The following is a 19,075-nucleotide window of genomic DNA, read 5'->3' on the forward strand; positions in this document are numbered from 1 at the left end:
GACGAATAAGAGGACGCAGCCGCGGCGGCCGGCGGAAGTACCTATGAGGATTTGAAGGGTTCCTCTGTCGCTTGTTGTCTGCTAGTTGAGAACTCCTATACTGATTAGTAAGTAGTTCTGAGTTCTAATTTGTTATTCATGTGCCTCGCGAGCAAAGTTGCAATCTCATTTATTCGTTTAATTTGCTAGCGTCGAGAAAAGATTGGAGATTGGCCATGGCCTCGGCGCTACCTTTCTCCTCCACCACTTTCCTCCTCAACTCTTCCACTCCCTTTTGCACCTTCTCCCCTTCCTTCCCTCCCATCACCCGCCGGATTCCCTCCGCTACGTCCCCGCATCCGCACCCTTCCTCCAGTCGGATTCCGGCGCCCCAGACCCCCGCAATTTGTGCGGCGTTCACGAAATGGTCGCCGGCGATGGGGTAGCACAGCATCCGCTTCCCGTGGAGCGCCGCCTCCACCGCCGACAGCCACCCGCAGTGCGTCAGGAAGCATCCCACCGCCGGGCTCGCCAGCACCGCCTCCTGCGGGGCCCAGTCCACCACCAGCCTGCCGCCTCGTCCGGCGAAGCCCGCAGGAAGCCCAGCCCGCCACCGTGCGTCGTCCCGCAGCGCCCACAGGAACGGAGCGCCGGCTGCCTCCAGCCCCAATGCGAACTCAGAGATGGTCGCCGGCGAGAGCGGCGCCACCCAGCTGCCGAAGGAGACGTACACGACGGAGCCGGGCGGTTGGTTCTTGAGCCAGGCAAGGCAGCTCTCGTCTTCCTCCCACAGGTTGGGCCTGGGTACCCTCTCGTGGGCCATTAGTGGGCCAATGGGCAGAGCCCGAGGGGATCTGTGCTCCGGCGAGAGGAGGTGTCCGCCACCGCCGGCTTCGCCGGGGAAGGTGTTGACTAAGACGAATTGGAGAGACTTGGCTCGATCAACTACTTGAAGCCAGAATTTGAATCGTAGATTCTGAACGGCGGAGTCGCCCGCCAGCCATGGCAGATCTTCTAGGCTCAGCTTTGCTTCGACTGCCAATATTTCTAACTCCTCTGTTTCCAACTCTCGTTTGCTCTGCGATTGATGCCGCAGAAAACTACCTTTCGAGGGAAAATTTGAAAATATTTTGAGACTCTGTAATTTTTGATGATTGAAATTTAAAATTTTATTTAATCTGGTGTTGATTTTAGTTTTTACCGTCTTGCTCGGAGATGAAACCTCTTCGAATTAGCTCGGGGATGGCGGCAATGGCTCGGTAAGAGGCGAGCATCGCTGGCCAGAACCCGGCGACCACCGGCACGCCGCACCGCTTCGCCACCGGAATCGCCCACGAGGCCGCCAGGTCCACCACCACGCACGCCACCGCGCCATCGCCGTCCGCCAGCAACAGGCGCTCGAGGTGAGGAGGCATGTGGCACTCCATAGCCCGGACGATGGCGGTGGAGTCCTCCGCCGTGTGGTCCGCCTCTGGCAGCCCGCTCGGAAGGCACGCGTGGCGAACATCGCCGGCGTCTGCGCTGCCGGCGAGGCGGCGGTGGATGAAGTCGGGCGTGGCCATGGTGACGTCGAAGCCGCTCGCATTGAGAAGGCGGCCGAGGCGCAGCATAGCAGTGACATGGCCCTGAGCCGGGAAGGGAACGAGAATGAATCGCGACCTCGCCATGGCAACAAATTAAAGTTCCTCCCTTCCATTTATAGTAGACATTGTCGACGATTTCACCCAAATTATTATTCCAATTTTTCAATTAATTTCCTATTTTCACTAGTGGATAAAAGATATCAAATATAGATTAACACACGATTTTACTTTTTTTTTTTTTTTTCATTTTTCTTTTAAAAAGGGGACATTATTCAAATAATATTCTTTACGTTTCTTCCCTCCTACTGAGTGTTCATTTAATGTGCTATTTAATACCACAAAGCTGCCACGTTTGGATTCTGAAACCAAAAACAAATAGTCATTAATGCTATAAGAAATATTCCTGCTATTTAATGCCACAAAGCTGCCATCCCGTTTATTTAATATTGTTTTCTTTCTCATTCATCACTAATTTTATTTTTAAATTTACAAATTATTAACTTATCTTTTCAACCAAACAAGTAAACGACTAACTCTAAACAAGCATATGAAAATTAAGATAAAATAAAATAAAAACATATCATCTTTTTGGCCTTCCACCATTCCTCTCGAGAAAACCTTCTAACATTACTTTCTTTTTATATTCAGCTGAGTCTATATCAATTTTCTCTGGTACAATTTTTTCTTCATCATTTGGTTGTGAGGCTTTCACTACTAGTGATATATATAAACATGAGCAAAGGCAAATTATGGCACTTCCGCGCCCTACAAATACCAAAATAGCCAAAGTGATGGTCAAGATGCCAACTCCGACCGATGATCCAAGCTTCATCGGTCCAAGCTTCCGCGACTGACTCAGAATCTTATATGGCCTTGGCTCATTGTCCTTGAGCCTAGTTGGAATTGGATACAAACTTTGAACAAATGAAGCTTGTGCTACGTTGCTATAATGTCTTCTTTTAGTTTGCAATTCGAGATTTTGTTGCCCAATGTTAAGATTCTCATCGAACTTTGAAGCTACCCTACTCGATGATGCCGCTTTATTCTTGTCATTGTTGTTATTATCCTCTATGCCTCGCTGCTGTGGAAACACGATAATAGAGTATATAACTTCATATTGAACATATAAAATGAGTTAAGAATTATGTTTTCACAGTAAAATAGTATTTAAACAATTGAAAAATATTAATTCATTTTTAGTTGAAAATAAGGGTTAAGTATATCAATAATTAGTAAAAACACACAATCACTATTAGAGCATCCTCGTTTGTTTGACGTTAATATATATCATACACCCATTAAATTAACATCTCTTTTTTATTAACATATATATTTACATATATTTTAGTATTAATCTTCATTATTTATGGATCCCACTATCTATTCATTTATCTTTATTCTTTATATCCAAAATTTATTTTTTTATTTTTTAGATCTTTTTTTATAAAATATGCTCATTAACCACGTTCAAATAATTGAACACTATTAATATGTGGTGTTAGAACATCCATATTGGTATTAATGTATGAGTATTATAATACTTAAATAATATTAGGGCATCCACATTGGTATAAAGTGTGGATGTTACAACACCCGAATGATATTACAATCAATGTGGATGGGTCTTGTAACACACACATTAACAACGTTTAATTATTAAAACGATGTTAATAAGCATGGATCAATTTCCGATGGATAGATGTCCATGGGGAAAAAAGTCCTCCCGCCCCTTAGTCATTTGCTTGTCGAGGCATAAGTTGACTCATGATTTATCTCTCTTCACATAATCTAGGGACGAGCTGTGAGGGACACCTGAGGTGAGCATAATCACTTTTTGCTATAATTATTTGAATGTTGTTAATGAGGATTTTATTTAAAAAAAATAATATAAATTTTGGATATAAAAATAAAGATGAATGAGTAAATGGTGGGCTCCACAAATAAAAAAAGGGTTAATGTTAAAATGAATATGAGTATGCGTTAATAAAATAGATATGTTAACCGTTGATGACTGAGATGGAAAAGCTTAAAACACACTCCAAAAGAGAGTTAGACCAGCTAGGTGACAAATCTCGGGAGCATTTTGATGCTCAAGTTAGGGTTGCTTGAGGTGACATGCAAGAAGAAAAAGATAAAGAAGAAGGGTAGAACACAGTCTAGGGCTTTCATAAATTGGGGAATCCCTTGTCATTACCTTCGTGAGTGTTTATATGGTTGTCCGAAGAGTATCTTCATGTCAGCCAAAATATCACTAAAAAAAATTGAATTTAGTGAAAGAATTAGAGATGAAAATATATTTCTGTCTCAATTCCATCTCTAATATAGAGATAGACCTAAAGTTCCATCTCTTAATAGAGGCGGAATTGAAATATCTCACTAAAATGATAGTTATTAATATAAAAACATAGTTAATATGAAATTATTAGTGATAAAAATTAAATTTCTTCATTAATTAGTGATGAAATATATATTCCCTCGCTAATTATAAACAAATCTATATATCCGTTGCTATTTAGCACTCTAATATTTAAATATAACGACGAGAACAAATATCTGTCTCTATATTATATATAGACGGAATTTAAATTTTATCTCTAATATAGCGACGGAATAAACTTCCATCGCTGAATTCGAGATCAAAATTAGTCGATCTCTCTGGTGATATCTCCAGCATCCGCGACCTCTTCAATCTTCGGCACCTTCTCTGATCTCCAACGTCTCCAGCATCCTCTCCTCCTCAATCTCGATATAATCTTCTCCGTTCTCTCTCCTCTCATTTTTAACATGGTGAGACCTTGTGACCGCTAGCTTGGCCCGCTGTGAGCTTGTGGCCGCAAGCTTGGCCCGCCCCTAAGCTTGTGGCCACGAGCTTGGCCAACCCTAAGCTCGTGGTTGTGAACTTGGCCGATCGTGAGCTCACAGCCTTGAGCTTGGTTGGCTGTGAGCTCGCGTCCCGAGCTTGACCGACCTTGAGCTCGTGACCGTGAACTTGCTGACATCTACTTTCTCCGAAGATCGTCGATGACTGAGATGAAAGAACCTGAAACACACTTCAAAAGAGAGTTAGACTGGCCGAGTGATGGATCTCGGGGCTACTTCGATGCTCAAGTTAAAGTTTGCTTGAAGTGATATATGAGAAATAAAGATAGAGAAGAAGGATAGAACCTAGTATAGGGTTTGCAGAAATTGAGGGATCCTTTGTCATTACCTTCATAATAAGTGTTTATATGGTTCTCCGAAGAATATCTTCACGTCAGTTGAAATATCATGATTGTGGAGTCAGTGAGAAGATCAAATCTAATAGCAGTTAGTTGTCACTCCGTTCATCCAGGGCCACATGTTTCTAGGAGAGCATTTCGGAGACCAATCTAACTACCTTATAAATGCTCCTCCATTCTCAAGATGTTACACTTCTTGTAAAATTTGCAATTACTATCAGCAAGCTCATAAAAAGGCTTAGACCTATCTTGAGGACAAAAAAGGTGAGGTCGATGTGGAGTGACTTTAAGAATAGACAAAGTTAAGATTTGAGACTCTTAGACAGAGACAATGCTGAGATCCAATATTGAGAGAGGGCATTAGCGAATGAGACTAAGATATAGATGATGTCAGTGATGGCTGAGACGAGAGGGAGTATGTCGTCGATATTGAGAAGGAGTCTATTGTCGAGATCGAGAGGGAGTCTGTTGCCAAGACAAAGATGACTGCTGCCACCGATACTAAGAGATAGTCTGTTGTCGAGATTAAGATGAAGTTTGTCATCGAGACTGAAAGAGAATTTATTGTCGAGACTGAAAGATCGTTAAAACCAATATGAATGTCCTTATAACTAATACTAATGAGTGTTATAACATAAACACATTAACAACGTTTAATTCTTTGAGAACGTAGTTAATGAGCATATTTTATAAAAAGAAATCCAATAAATAAGAAAATAAGTTTTTAGTATAAAGAATAAAATGAATAAATGGTTAGTGAAATTCACACACAAAAGCGAATATTATAATACTCGCCCATTAATACTAATGTGATGTTGTTCTATTCTTTTCCTAGGCCCGAAGCTTCCATCCGACGAGCAATATTCTTATTCCGACATGTTAAAACATCCGAATAATAATAACAATAGCGACTACTTCATGATTCGTGCAAGTGCGAGAACCGACGGATGTAAGAAGAGAGAGAGAGAGGGAGAGAGGTTTACCTTGGCGGAAGACTTGTTAGGCCGGCTCTCCTCGACGGCCCGAGCCGGCCTGGACGGGGCCGAGGGTTTGGCCGGAGAGTGAACCGGAACCTCTTTCCCCTTCCTTTTCCTCTTCCGCGCCTCCCCGACCATGAAACAGGCGGACCATGACGACCTCTCGCGGTCGGACTTGTTAGGCCGGCTCTCCTCGACGGCCCGAGCCGGCCTGGACGGGGCCGAGGGTTTGGCCGGAGAGTGAACCGGAACCTCTTTCCTCTTCCTCTTCCTCTTCCTCTTCCTCGCCTCCCCGACCATGAAACAGGCGGACCACGACGACCTCTCGCGGTCAGGGGTGCGCGTCGGCGCATCGGAGTCGTTGACCTGAGAGGCGTTGAAACAGAAGAGCCTAGACAAGGAGAGTCTCTTACTGCGCGGGGCTCTTCGAGTCCTCTGCTTCTCCGGCTTCATAATATCTCTCGAGAAGGGGAAGAAGAACAAAAGGTGGGGAATCGGTTCTTCATAATAAAGCTCGAGGTCTTTCATTTTTGTCAAAGTCAACGAAAAGGAAAAACGATTCTTACAGCGAAAGCTGTGTGTGGCGATGTTCATGTTAGAGATGCCATTGGAGATCGGTTATTGGGGAAGTCTTGTCGACCAAGGAATCATAAGGAATTATTTTTTCCCTGATGCGGAATTTTTTTTCTTCTCAGGAAGCCTCATATGGAGGATTTGCACGAGATCTAGAGAGAGGTTGACTGACTAACGGTAGACGTGATGGACGAAGTGCTCTGAACATGAACTGTTTTGGTTGTATAGACCAAAAACGTTTGATTGCTTTCAGTTAGTATCTACTCTCTTTTTTTCCTTTGACTATTTCAGTTGAAGCACTGGGGAGACTTTTTGGAAAACTCCGATCTTGCCATATATTTCCTCTAGAAGACATAAAAGCTCTCAAATTAAACCATAATCACTTCTCCAAGAACACCAACTCTTTGGCCTCAGTACAGCAACACTTGCAAGCAACCCTCTCGACTGGCTGCTGGCTACTGTGTTTGCATTATCGAGATCAACTAGAGCACTTGTTCAGATTTCTGACAAACTACCCTGGCACGCTAAAATTGACCACCTTAACCCAATATTGACTTTAGAACAAGTCAGCCCAAGATAGGATTACATCAAACTCTAACAAATCCAACAACTACATATTAACAACTAATACCTTCGTCCTTGAACTTTAGCCGCCGCTCCTTTTAGCTCAGAATTATACCTCAAACCTACATTGATGACACAGGCAACACTAAACAGCAAGGTCAAGGTGTAGGTTATCTTTCCCGTTGAGTAATAACCATGGGAGATACTAATGAGTAAATGGCCTTTGATAGTGGTCTGACTTATTCTAATTGGTGAGTTTTGTTCACTCAATATATAAAATTAGCACTGCTAATTTTATGAATAGAATAGATAAAAAAGCAGCTAAAAAAACAAGTGTTCCTAATTTGATTCAATGTTTTTTTTAGCAACAATGAACCAATTTATTGGCTAATTTTAACACGTGTTTGACCTTATTTTTTCAAATCTAACATGAATTTTAAAATATTTCTTTATTATGTACTTTAGAAATCTTATCAGGTTTATCCCAATGTTAAATTTCCTATGGATTTTCTATTAAATAATGACGTAACAAAAGGACTGACTATCAAATTAATAGTACAGCAACGTGATACCTTCTTAATTTTTAAAAGATTAAAGATCGAATCAATGAACGAATAAATTTTTTTTTTAATGTACGATTAATTTAAAAATATTGGATTTGATGGACCAACAACTATGAGTATTTTTCGATTTATCTTATTTATCTTGATAATCGATGAAATTTTTTTATAAAATCATGGGTTGAATCGATTATCTTAGGATTAGTTGACATAAGTTGGATACCTAATACTAACTAAAAAGAAAATGATGCAATGACAATCATCTCTTCTCAATTTTTCAGACATCTAAGGATTGAATTCAAATTTCAAAAAATTAATAGATAAATTTTTTTTAATAGACATTGGACCGAAAAATGTTAGATTGATGGTCCGTTTAGCACTTCCCGATTTATCCTAAAAACATATGAAAAACTTATGTGGAATCGAATGGTAGGGGTGGGAGTTAGGATCTTGATTCAGTATTAGTAATAATATAATTAATAAAGTAAAAAAGCATTCCTATTCACGGAGTACTCACGTGGATCCAAAGTCTTGTCCTATTTTACAAGAAGCTAAGTTTGATATTCAAATCCGCCACCTCTAAATTATAGAACAATAATTTTACTATTCCATCCAGACTCCCCTTAATAATAATTAATAAAAAAAAAAAAACTTATACTCATAATAAAGCATCACAGAATAATTTCGTTATAATTTCTTTTTGAATTAAGCCCATATTCTGAAATTTATTTGTAAACTTTTTCTGGTTTTTAACTTAGACAGGTTTTGAAGATGAATATGCTCCTTGAAACTCAAAAAATCGCCAGAACTCACAGAAGTATATAAAAAATGCACACTTATTTCTTCTTGTCAACAACTTAAAAACATGAGGCAGTATTTCTTCTAATCAACACTTCAAGATATCAAAACGGGTAAATTGTGTCAACTTTCCCTATGCTTTTCGGATACAACTGATACAGAAAAGAAGAGAGAATAGAAACAGATAAAAAACACACAAAAACACAGATGTTGCTACCAAACCAGTTAACTAAATTGGCATCAAACAACCTGTCTCCAATTAGCAGTAGTTTCACAAAATAAAATCACAACTTGTATCCAAATAATTTGGATGATTTGATTAAATAAAAAATAAAAGCATCTGGCAAAAGAAAGTTATTACAAAGATTTTTGAGTTCAAAGATTGTCTTCATCGTAAAAACAATAGCTAGCAAAATAATAATTCTCAAATCTGCTGTTTCCTCCAACTCACTCTTCTATTCCATATCTCCTATTCTAGGCGGGATGCAAGGTTAATTCATGAAATCTCCAAAATTTATCAGTGTAGTTGGCTTGCCCATCCCCCTCTGGTTTCAGGATGTCCCGTCCATGGAGGAATTGCGGTGAGATTGCTCTTCGGTTTCTCGTTCAACCAGTTGAACCAACTCCAAGCTGTTCGCCGCAGCGAAGAAACCAGCAGTCACAGCAGTCGCTCTACTGTAAAAGCTCCAGAAGGATCTCCGTCGATGTCCTGTTATATCTTCATTTGCAGCGCCACCAGCTCCAGCATGGAGTATATCTCCTCCGTCGAAGGATGAGTCTTATCCCGAACAATGAATCTACTCACGCCGCCGCCCACCTCAATCTCGCTGCACGCCGGCGCCTTCCTCACCTTCCTCTTCTCCATAGTCTCCCTCATCTGCTTAGCCTCCTCCCACCGCCGCGCCACTGCGTACACATTCGACAATCCAACGTACCTCCCGTCATGATCCGGATCCATCTCGATCAATCTCTTCCCCACCACCTCCCCAAGCTCCACCCACCCATGGCTCCTGCAGCCGCTGAGCAGAGCACCCAAGACGGCGGCGCTCGGCTCAACTGGCATTTCGCAGACCAACTGGTAGGCCTCCTGCACTTTTCCCGCCCGACACAGCACGTCCACTATGCAAGCGTAGTGCTCGACGTGCGGCGCCATGCCGAGCTCCACCAGCGACCGGAACAATCCCCGGGCTTCGTCCACCAACCCTCCGTGCGCGCACGCGCTCAGCAACGCTAAGTACGTGATCTCGTCCGGCTTAACGCCCGCCTCGTCCTGCATCTCTCTGTACATCCGCACCGCCTCTGTTCCCATCCCGTGCATTGCGAGCCCGCCGATCATAGCGTTCCATAGTAGAACATCGGTCCTGCAGATTGGAACGCCGCGAAACACTCTCACGGCTTCGCTGATGGTTCCGCACTTGGCGTACATGTCGACCAGGGAGGTCGCCAGTGCGAGGCTCAAGCGCAATCCGTTCTCCTTCAGGTAACCATGCATCTCCCTGCCCTTGTCGAGAGCCCCCAGGTGCGCGCATGCGCACAGCACGCTGACCATGGTGACAACGTTGGCCTTTGGCGTCGTAGGCCGAGCACGCATTGCTTCGAACAGAACCAGCGCTTCTCTGTACTCGCCGCCCTTCACGTACCCGTCGATCATCGCGCTCCAGGACACCACGTCCCGCTCCGGCATTCGGTCGAACACCTCCCGCGCAGCAACTAGATCTCGGCACTTGGCGTAGCCGTCGAGAAGGGAGTTCCAGGAGACGAGGTTCGGCTGGAGCATTCCGTCGAACACTCTGCGCGCGGAGACTGCGTCGCCACAGGCCCCGTACATGTGAATCATGGAGTTGGACACGAAGCGGTCGGATTCCAGGCCGTGCTTGGCAGCCTGGCAGTGGACGGAGGTGGATAAGGTGAGGGAGGACATGCGGGCGCATGACTTAGCGAGAAATGGGAAGGTGAAGTGGTCAGGCGGCGTGGCGGCGCGGAGCATGCGGACGAAGAGGGAGAGCGAGCGGTTGGGGTTGTTGGATCCAGAGAAATGACGGATGAGGGAGTTGTAGGAGAAGACGGAAGGGGTGGGTATGGTTTGGAAGATGCGGTAGGAGCAGTCGAGATCGCCAGAATCGGAGGTGACGGCGGAGAAAAGGATGAACTTGGAGAGTAGGTGGTCGTCGCCGGAGAAGCCTGACGCCGTGATCTGGGCGTGTATCTGCTTCAGCTCTCTCATGGATGTACAACCATGGAGGAGAGAAGTAAGGCGGCGTCTGGTGGACGACGGCGGTGACGGCGCGAGCATTTAGACGCGATTGCTATGGAACCCATAAACCCATCCACCGGAAAGACAAATAGAATGGAGGGGGGATTCAGGTACAAATCGCTTAAACGGCCCCTTAAAAGCGGCAAGATCTGATCGAAATTTAATATCGACCGTTCAAGCTACTGTTAAGTGTTAATCCGATTTGCACGATTCTTGACGTCCTTATTTTATTTTTAAATAAAAAGTCTTCTCCTGTAAATTTCATATTGGCGCAAGGATTCGCTACTAGATCCGTTTATACATCCCTGATCCAACCCGGTTCATGTGCGAGTTTAACTTGGTAGCAACTTTATTCCGTGGGATTCCGAAACTACCCTTTTTGTGTTTTTCTTGGACAAGGGTTCACCGTTTCGCTGCAATTTCATCGCGCAGCGCAGGCTCAGATCGCCTTGCTAATCTTTTCAGATCGGATTACCGGAGATGGGCGACAGCCAGTACTCCTTCTCCCTCACCACCTTCAGGTACGCTGTTCTCGAGACTCTACATGCTTCGAACCCCCCGCTAATCTACCTTCACGATTCCATTTACGTTTTTCTTCCTGCCTTGTCTGATCTTTCGGCACGCAGCCCGTCCGGTAAGTTAGTGCAGATCGAACACGCCTTGATGGCAGTCGGATCCGGCCAAACTTCGCTTGGAATCAAAGGTGAGATACTATCTAGTTTCCTATGCCCTTTTTTCTATAACTTTTTTTTTTAACTTAAAATGGTTGGATATCATAGCACCTGTGAAAAACAAAAATTAATTGTGATTTTAGGATACATTTTCTGAAAGAAAATATTTCACTATTATCAAGCAGTTACATGAATTTTGTGTGTTATGACTGCAGCGGCGAACGGTGTTGTCATAGCTACCGAGAAGAAACTTCCTTCCATTTTGGTGGATGAAGCGTCAGTACGTTTCTACAACTTACCCATTTTTTCCTAGGATATTCTGATTTTTGCTTCTTTTTTTTTTTTCAAGTTCAAACATTCTGGGAAACGTATTTCTTCCATTTTATCTTAGTGTCGTTGAATACTATGGTGGGGTAATTACAAGTGTTATTTATATGGATATTTCCATTCAAAAGGTTTTAGTGGCTTTTAGTTTTTCAAACTTCCCACTTTCAGTGTCTATGTATGTTCATTCTTGGAGGAGAAGCTTAAAAAATCTGTATAACAAAAATGCCTGGAGTTGCAGCTATCCATCATGTTTAGGCATATATGTGAATTTGGGTCTTAAATCTATTTGTAGGATGTGATTACTATTTCAAAATGAGCAAGGCTGTAGGGCTTTCATGCTCATAATGTGCTATAGGTGTGTATACAAATAACACAATTAACAGAGGTTCTGGGATATTTGATAAATTGTTTGCTTGGACATTGAACTATCAAGTTAAATTTTGATACAATATATACTCATAGATGGGCTCAAAGGAATGAAAAATGAAACCTTAAATAAGAGAAAACTATTGTAGAAATTATCTAGTTGTGTCCTATGAAATGAAATTTTGACATTTCAAATGTAAAGTAAAGATGGAATTGAGATAATTCAATATTTATGTGTCTCTTTAGCTACATTAATATTTGAGTTTTGATATCTGATGCTTTCATGAGAAATCCATTATCACATCAATTTGATTTCTTTCTTTACAGTTTTTTTTTCCTGTCAAGCTTCTGTCCTTTTTTGTGTTGTGTATAGTATATTTTGAGACTGCATCACTCTAAAATCATTAGCTAACTCATTCGTTTCTCTAAATGTAGGTGCAAAAGATTCAGCTTATGACTACTAATATTGGGGTTGTTTATAGGTGAATGATTTATTGTTTTCTTTGCTTCATTTGCAGTTAGTTGTAAATTATGTACAACATTGAATTGTGCACAACATTCAACATTCATTTGCGGTTAGCTGTTACCAAGACTAAACATGCCACTTCTTTTAATTAGGTTTTTTTTTTATATCATTCTTATTTCTTTTTCATACATCAGATTTTTCTTCTTTTGTCTACTGCAGTGGCATGGGCCCAGATTCTCGTGTGCTAGTGAGAAAAAGCAGAAAGCAAGCACAACAATATTTTCGGCTATACAAGGTATCCCTTAATTCTGACCATCATTTCATTGACAATCATTTTGCTTGCAAAGAATCATTGGTAGTTGCACTAAATGTTTTTTTGTTATACATGGTTGCTATGCAACAATTCTCATCCCTTAGAGATAAACTAAATATTCAAAAGCATGAAATATTAATCTACTCCTGTAGTTAGACTGTTGGAATAGCTTTTAAATCAATCAAGTGATGATATATTAAATGTTTTGATAGCCTTTTTTTTTTTTAAGTTGATGTGTGGTCAACTGGTCATGTGTGGGCATGCCAATGGGATGTGCCTAAGCTCAAGCTGACAGAAGTACTGGCATGTCCTAAGGCATAAAAACCCCATGCCCGGCACGAGCTTTGGCTTGGTTCTAGTGTGCCATGCCCTGCTCATGTTGAGAAACCCATAGGGTCAACAATTTGATTACATTAATGATAAATTAATATAAAGATTTTAAAATGTTTTTATAATTTTATTTTATTTTTTGAAAAAAATATATGTGAGGGACAGGAGAGGTGATATTTAAAAATTGATATGCAAAACATATTGTTGCTATGTTAGGGCTCACATAGGGATGGCATCTGGTCAAGTATTACCCAAATGTGATTAATAGCCACTATTTGAATTTGATAGATAATTGTTTTGGCTGATAAATGGGTCTTTTAATCCATTGACATCCAATTTAAATGAAAATATTTGGGTACCTATGATTTCAAGTATACTTCACCTTGTCCAAACCCAATTATTAAGCATGAATTTGACTCGAACGGGTTAGGTACCCATTGCTATCCCTGTTGGTTGACCTATAGTACATGTACCCGCAATTTGATCTGTTCCAAGCATGCCTTGGCCCATTTTGGGCGGATCATGTTATGTAATGGGATGCACAGTCTACTTGACACTGCTAGTCATGTTATCCTTATACTGTTATGCTTTACTTTTTATGATGTTTTGTGTAAACTTCAACTTTTAATATGCACGTTTAATGCAGTTCCAAATTTAAAATGAAATTTAGGGTTTCTTTTAAAATTCTAAAATTTTGTTAAATCTTTTACAAGTTTTCTTTTAATTTTGAAGTTTTATTTTACATTTTTAAAAGTTTATTATAATTTTTGGATAACTTGGACCTTGCTTTTAGGAGATTTGTTATTGTGTTTCATAAAAGGTGTTCGGATCCCATGCAATGAAATATTTTACAATTTATATTATTATCTCTCTGTGTGAGATTTGTTTTTTGTGTGAGATTCCCCTTCTCTGCATGAGGTTGTTGCAAATGTACTCTGTTGTAATGCATACGTCTCCACCTCTTGACTTCTAGATGATGTCTAAAACTCTAAATATCATATGACAGTGCTTAATAGAAAGAACATTTTTATATAGGTTTTGTGTCTGGTAGACGTTGATCACAAAAATTCTGGATATACAAAACCTGGCTTTTAAGTATTCTTATAGTACTTTAATGATGTGATCATACAAAAGTTTAGAATCTGTTTCAAGATAGAGTTTAGGTTCATAGCCGCAATGAAACAGATTTACATCATTTCTTCTTATGCCAACAAATGGTATCGGTTGCTTCGAGAGGAGTGTGAGGGGAAAGAAGAAAAAGAGGAATAGGAGGAAGGAGAAAAAAATGGGAGGAAGTTCACTGACATGAAGGAGGCATTGGCGTTGGAAGAGTCATGACGATGACACAAAACAGATGAAGGATGAGCTCGCGGCTATGGAATGAAGTCTATGTCTAAGACATCTCATGCTTGTGCGAACAACGAGCTCAGATGGATGAAGGATGGGTTCATAGCTTGCTTGCAGACAAACTCATGGATGACGGTTGAATAGATGGGTGGACAGACTCGCAAATGAAGGCTAAACTCACCAATGATGGATGAACTTGCGGACGAACTTGTGGACAATGGACGAAATCACATATGCTAGATAGTCTCGCAGATGGTGGGCAAACTTACAGACAAGCCTGCTGATGAAGGATGAGCTTGCAAGGAAATATTCCTCACATATTGTGATTTCAAACTCCGTCTCATGTGCCAGTTAGCAAGCAGAAAGAATTTTTTGTCCATGCCAACTGGCATAGAGCAAAATTTAAAACACTGCCTTATAGTTAGTTTTTGATTTCCAACTATAGTTATTCCGATTGGTAAAACTAAACTCACAATGCAAACATTTTGGAAGGTTGCTTTATGTTTTCTAAATAGTCTTGCATACTGGAATTTTTTATGATAGTTATTCTGATTTGTTAAATAAAATTCATACTATATACATTTTGGAATGTTGTTTAATGTTTTCTAAATATTCTTGGATACTGGAACTTTTAATTATAGTTTTAATCCAACTCCTAAGCCCATATATTTTTTGTACATCTGCATTACTATCAAGCTTGGTTTGGACAATCAATGTCACTCCATCTGCTTTTATGCTTCAATTTCATATAGTTTAAGATATTTCTTATTCACTTACACCCCAATAAATACTGAATTGTGCAGGAGCCTATCCCAGTAACACAACTTGTAAGAGAAACTGCAGCTGTTATGCAGGAGTTTACTCAATCTGGGTGCTATTTCTTTACCTGTTATGTTTTATCTGCAGTATAGTACCTGAATTCACTTGCAGTGCTTAGGGCATGCCCATGTGATTATAGATTAGGGGCAAGATAAGGATTTGCCAAATAAACTGATTCTTGCATGGCATTAATATCATCTGCCTCAGTGCACAAAGTTGGTAACTTTTGGCTACTGCATGAAGATCTTGAACTTTATGATCACTGCTGTAATATAGTGCTTTTCAAACAAAAGAACTTTGAATAACTGTGTGATGTCTTACTTCTTTTGTGCAATGTGAATTTCATCAGCCTCACTCTTCTGATTCTGTACCCATTGCTAAATGGTTTGACATGGCATTAGCTATTCTGTGAAGTATATGCTCATTCATGAGGGATTCTTGAAATGAAACTAATTTACTTGCTTTGTGTTTAGATGAGTTGTTAATTTTTGTTCATCTTCCTCTCTCTGATTCCTTGTTGATTCCAGTGGTGTAAGACCATTTGGAGTTTCCCTTCTGGTTGCTGGATATGACGATAATGGTCCACAGTTATATCAGGTATGCATTTTGTTTGTAGATAGTTAGTTGTGCCTATTTTTTACATATGCCATTCTAGTGAATTAACAAGGGTAGGGTCGTGCCAGGTCAGATTTCAAGAAAACCTTACCTGGATTTTAAATACATGAAAATCCCTGAATGACTGAACCTGACCCATAGGTTCGGGTTATGTACTAGACCATTATTCTACTATTTTCACAAAAAATGAAACTGAACCAATTGAGAAAAAAGTTTTTTTTATGTGTGTTGGTTCTGAAGAAAACCCTGATTGGGTTTGATCTGCTGTTTTTTTCCCACCCAATTTTTGCATAAACTCTGGTTTTTTTTCCCATCCCCAATTTTGAATAAACTCCAGTTTATTGGTTGCTCTAATCTGGAAATCCGTTTTCTTATGAGTAAAAGGAACAACATTGTATCTACCATAGGTCATTGCCATCATGGATATATGTCATAATAGATTTAGACAGAATTGCCAGTTATATAATTTCTTGTGTTCTCAAGTATTAGTTTTTGAAAACTATGAATGATTACCTGGTCATGTTCAAAGTCATAATAAGCAATAAAATGTGGTATACTGGACTTTGATTTTCCAACTTTCTTTTCACAGGTTGATCCATCTGGTTCATACTTCTCTTGGAAGGCATCAGCAATGGGGAAAAATGTTTCCAATGCCAAGGCATTTCTTGAGAAAAGGTACGCACTTTTACCTATTGCTGGCAACATTTGTCCTTTCAAATTTAATTTTAGTAGTGCTATGTCGTATTTTCTCAAAATTTAAAGCTATTCTTCCTTGGGGTCGCTGTCAGTTATCCATGTTATGTTGGCACTTGGTATGCTGTTATAGTCCATTTTGTTACAATATTAAATGGCACCAACTGCTTATATTTGATCACCTCTGCATGACTGCATGCTGGCCTATTGCACGACTGCCACGACAAAATTAATGCTAGTAGTTGTACATACCATAACAAATTGTCAACCACACCCTATTCCTGACCTTGCCACCATCAAGCATGGTACTTTTACATAAAAAACCACGGGTTTTATATTTTAATTAGTTTGTAATTTCTACTTCTGTACTAAATAGAAATTTTGAGCAAGTCTTAGTTGTTACACTAATCAGATAACAATCAGAGACTGCTGCTTCTTTTAGCAATTCCTTCTTTACAATTGAAAAATGGAGATGGAAAAATGGTACATCTCCATTTATCTGAATGTGTGTATTCTTAGATTGCTATAGAAAAGCAAGCCCTAATCTGTAACACCTTAAGATTAGTCTTGAAGCATAATCTTGTCTTTTAAATTTATGATTCCTCTTTTGTTTGTTGATTTAACCTTAAAGTCTAAACAATATTATTCTTGTGTTGATTGTTCAACAAATTCTAGCGAGCAATATAGTGTTTAAAATTGAATATTATGTAGTGATTTTACATTTTTACTTGAGCTACAGGATCCAGTGGACAGAACAATTACTAAATTCTGTTATTCTCATCTTTCAGCCTTGAGAAATTTGATAGTTTGTGCAACTGGGTCCATATACTAGGTGTGTATTGTGGACCATGAAATGATAAGGGTTTCTGGGTCAATCCAATATTCACTACATTAACCAATATCATTCTTTTTCAAATTGTTGTTGTTTCCTGTATCCTCTATCACTTTTCCGCATGTAAGCTGGATATGGCTATGTGGTTTAATGTATTATTCCATGGTTCATCAGCAATAGTGTATAGCTCATACTTTGAACTAATATTCCTTTAATAAGATTATTGTTGTGAATGTTATATGCATGCCACTGTCCTATAATGCTTATTTATTGTGCACTATCTGTATTTGCAATGTTGTGTGTTGTTCTTTCCACACAAGTTTAACTTGTTTTTAGGAATGGGATATACACTTGATTATTTCTTGCACTTTTTATGATATGGGTTTGCTATATTTTTTCTCTCCTTTTTTTTCTTCTAAAGGTATACTGAAGATATGGAGCTTGATGATGCTGTTCACACTGCCATATTGACTCTTAAAGAAGGGTATTTTCTGTAGTCATTCTTTCTTGTTTTGAAGCTCATAGATCTCTCAATCATTATTTTTACGAATTTTGGGTAAACCTTCCAGATTTCAAGGACAGATCTCTAGCAAGAATATTGAAATTGGAATTATAGGCGTTGACAGAAAATTCAGGTGCTTTATTTAGGACGTAACATTCAGTTATATATAATCTTGGATTATGAAAGGTTACTTTCTTTTTTTTCTTGGGTCAATTGTATGCACACCATTTTTGTTACACAAGCATTCCTCGTATGTTCAATTTTTATAAATCTCTATTGCTATCTACATGGTTGATGTCGAGCATGATTTTTGAATAGATATGCTTAGTTCGATAAGGTATGATACAGTGCTTTGAGGCACCTTATGCTAAATAGAAATGTTATCTGAAGGGGTTTTATTACGCTAATCATGTTGGGTCTTGGATTGCAGAGTGTTGACTCCTGCTGAAATTGATGATTACTTGGCGGAGGTGGAGTAACTTCTCTGGAGTCGTTGCATACAGAAGACGATCTTGGTTCCAGCTATTCGCAGTCGTTGCCTACAGAATACTTTCTTGGTTCCAGCTTCGCACATTTAGTTCATTGATGGTTCTTGGCATGCCACATAACTTATTACTGGCTATCATTTAACAAATTATGACGGTGCAATTGAATTTTCCTAACGTTTTCTGAATATGCTCAGGTCGTGTTGACATTGATAAGCCGGATTCTTTAGTGCAATTCTAAAAATTAAATGTCGATCCTATTTTAATTATCTGGACATAACTCAGATTTGAATTAAATTAATATCTAAGGTAGATTAACCCTCAGATATTACATAGTTTTCACAAAAAAGGACGGCTTAATTCAGCTCTAGTTCATATATGGTAGCGTATGTATATATGTATTCTGTATATATAAAGAATGATACCTACATAACTTATTTGAGCGGTCATGAGCGATGTCTGGCGTGTGCGATTTGATGCGGTCAAATCAAATTTGTTTAATGTCTATCTTATTTGTATGTAACTCCCTTCTCTTTCTCTGATTTATAAAGTAGTGTTGATTTTTACAAATAAGATCTAATGTTGCGCTGATTTGTATAAATCAACATCACGTATCAACTAGTTCTAATGTTGGAGCTGTAGAATCGAAAAGTTGTTAGATGAGAGTGAATAATGTTAGTGATTTTTTCATGTTTTTCATAAATCAATAGTATACGTAACGGAAATAAAAAAATTCAAAGAAGAATAAGTATAGACAAAGTTAACATATTTTTTACTTGATTTGGAGTGATGATTTCTACTCG

The 19,075-nt window shown here is 39.7% G+C and overlaps 3 protein-coding genes across 3 annotated transcripts; 1 reads left to right on the forward strand and 2 right to left on the reverse strand.

The window, feature by feature from the left end:
• Positions 1-169: 169 nt before the first annotated feature.
• On the reverse strand, positions 170-5,867 carry LOC122055214 (UDP-glycosyltransferase 82A1-like). Its single transcript, XM_042616588.1, has 3 exons — positions 5,764-5,867; positions 1,181-1,921; positions 170-1,083 (listed from the first exon to the last, which is right to left on the reverse strand). The coding sequence occupies exons 2-3, from the start codon at positions 1,644-1,646 to the stop codon at positions 170-172; spliced, it is 1,380 nt and encodes a 459-aa protein (XP_042472522.1). The 5' UTR covers positions 1,647-1,921; positions 5,764-5,867.
• A 2,646-nt stretch (positions 5,868-8,513) lies between these two features.
• LOC121967637 (pentatricopeptide repeat-containing protein At5g08305-like) lies at positions 8,514-10,629 on the reverse strand. Its single transcript, XM_042517988.1, has one exon. It carries the CDS (start codon positions 10,543-10,545, stop codon positions 8,965-8,967), a length of 1,581 nt encoding a protein of 526 aa, XP_042373922.1. The 5' UTR covers positions 10,546-10,629; the 3' UTR covers positions 8,514-8,964.
• Positions 10,630-10,853: 224 nt separating this feature from the next.
• LOC121967638 (proteasome subunit alpha type-2-A-like) lies at positions 10,854-18,462 on the forward strand. Its single transcript, XM_042517989.1, has 11 exons — positions 10,854-11,027; positions 11,133-11,209; positions 11,393-11,457; positions 12,306-12,352; positions 12,556-12,631; positions 15,130-15,197; positions 15,673-15,742; positions 16,350-16,435; positions 17,707-17,769; positions 17,855-17,920; positions 18,218-18,462. Exons 1-11 carry the CDS (start codon positions 10,987-10,989, stop codon positions 18,264-18,266), a joined length of 708 nt encoding a protein of 235 aa, XP_042373923.1. The 5' UTR covers positions 10,854-10,986; the 3' UTR covers positions 18,267-18,462.
• The last annotated feature ends 613 nt before the right edge of the window (positions 18,463-19,075 follow it).

Source organism: Zingiber officinale, chromosome 3B (assembly GCF_018446385.1).
Source record: "Zingiber officinale cultivar Zhangliang chromosome 3B, Zo_v1.1, whole genome shotgun sequence".
Taxonomy (NCBI): Eukaryota; Viridiplantae; Streptophyta; class Magnoliopsida; order Zingiberales; family Zingiberaceae; genus Zingiber; species Zingiber officinale.

Excerpts from the sequence above, each read along its gene's own strand:
- LOC122055214 (XM_042616588.1), bottom strand. The coding sequence starts at position 1,646 with ATGGCGAGGTCGCGATTCATTCTCGTTCCCTTCCCGGCTCAGGGCCAT. Across the intron at positions 1,084-1,180 it reads TTTCATCTCCGAGCAAGACG|GTAGTTTTCTGCGGCATCAA; the intron begins GTAAAAACTAAA and ends TTCCCTCGAAAG.
- LOC121967637 (XM_042517988.1), bottom strand. The coding sequence starts at position 10,545 with ATGCTCGCGCCGTCACCGCCGTCGTCCACCAGACGCCGCCTTACTTCT.
- LOC121967638 (XM_042517989.1), top strand. The coding sequence starts at position 10,987 with ATGGGCGACAGCCAGTACTCCTTCTCCCTCACCACCTTCAG. Across the intron at positions 12,353-12,555 it reads AATATTGGGGTTGTTTATAG|TGGCATGGGCCCAGATTCTC; the intron begins GTGAATGATTTA and ends TGTCTACTGCAG. Across the intron at positions 15,198-15,672 it reads CAGGAGTTTACTCAATCTGG|TGGTGTAAGACCATTTGGAG; the intron begins GTGCTATTTCTT and ends TGTTGATTCCAG.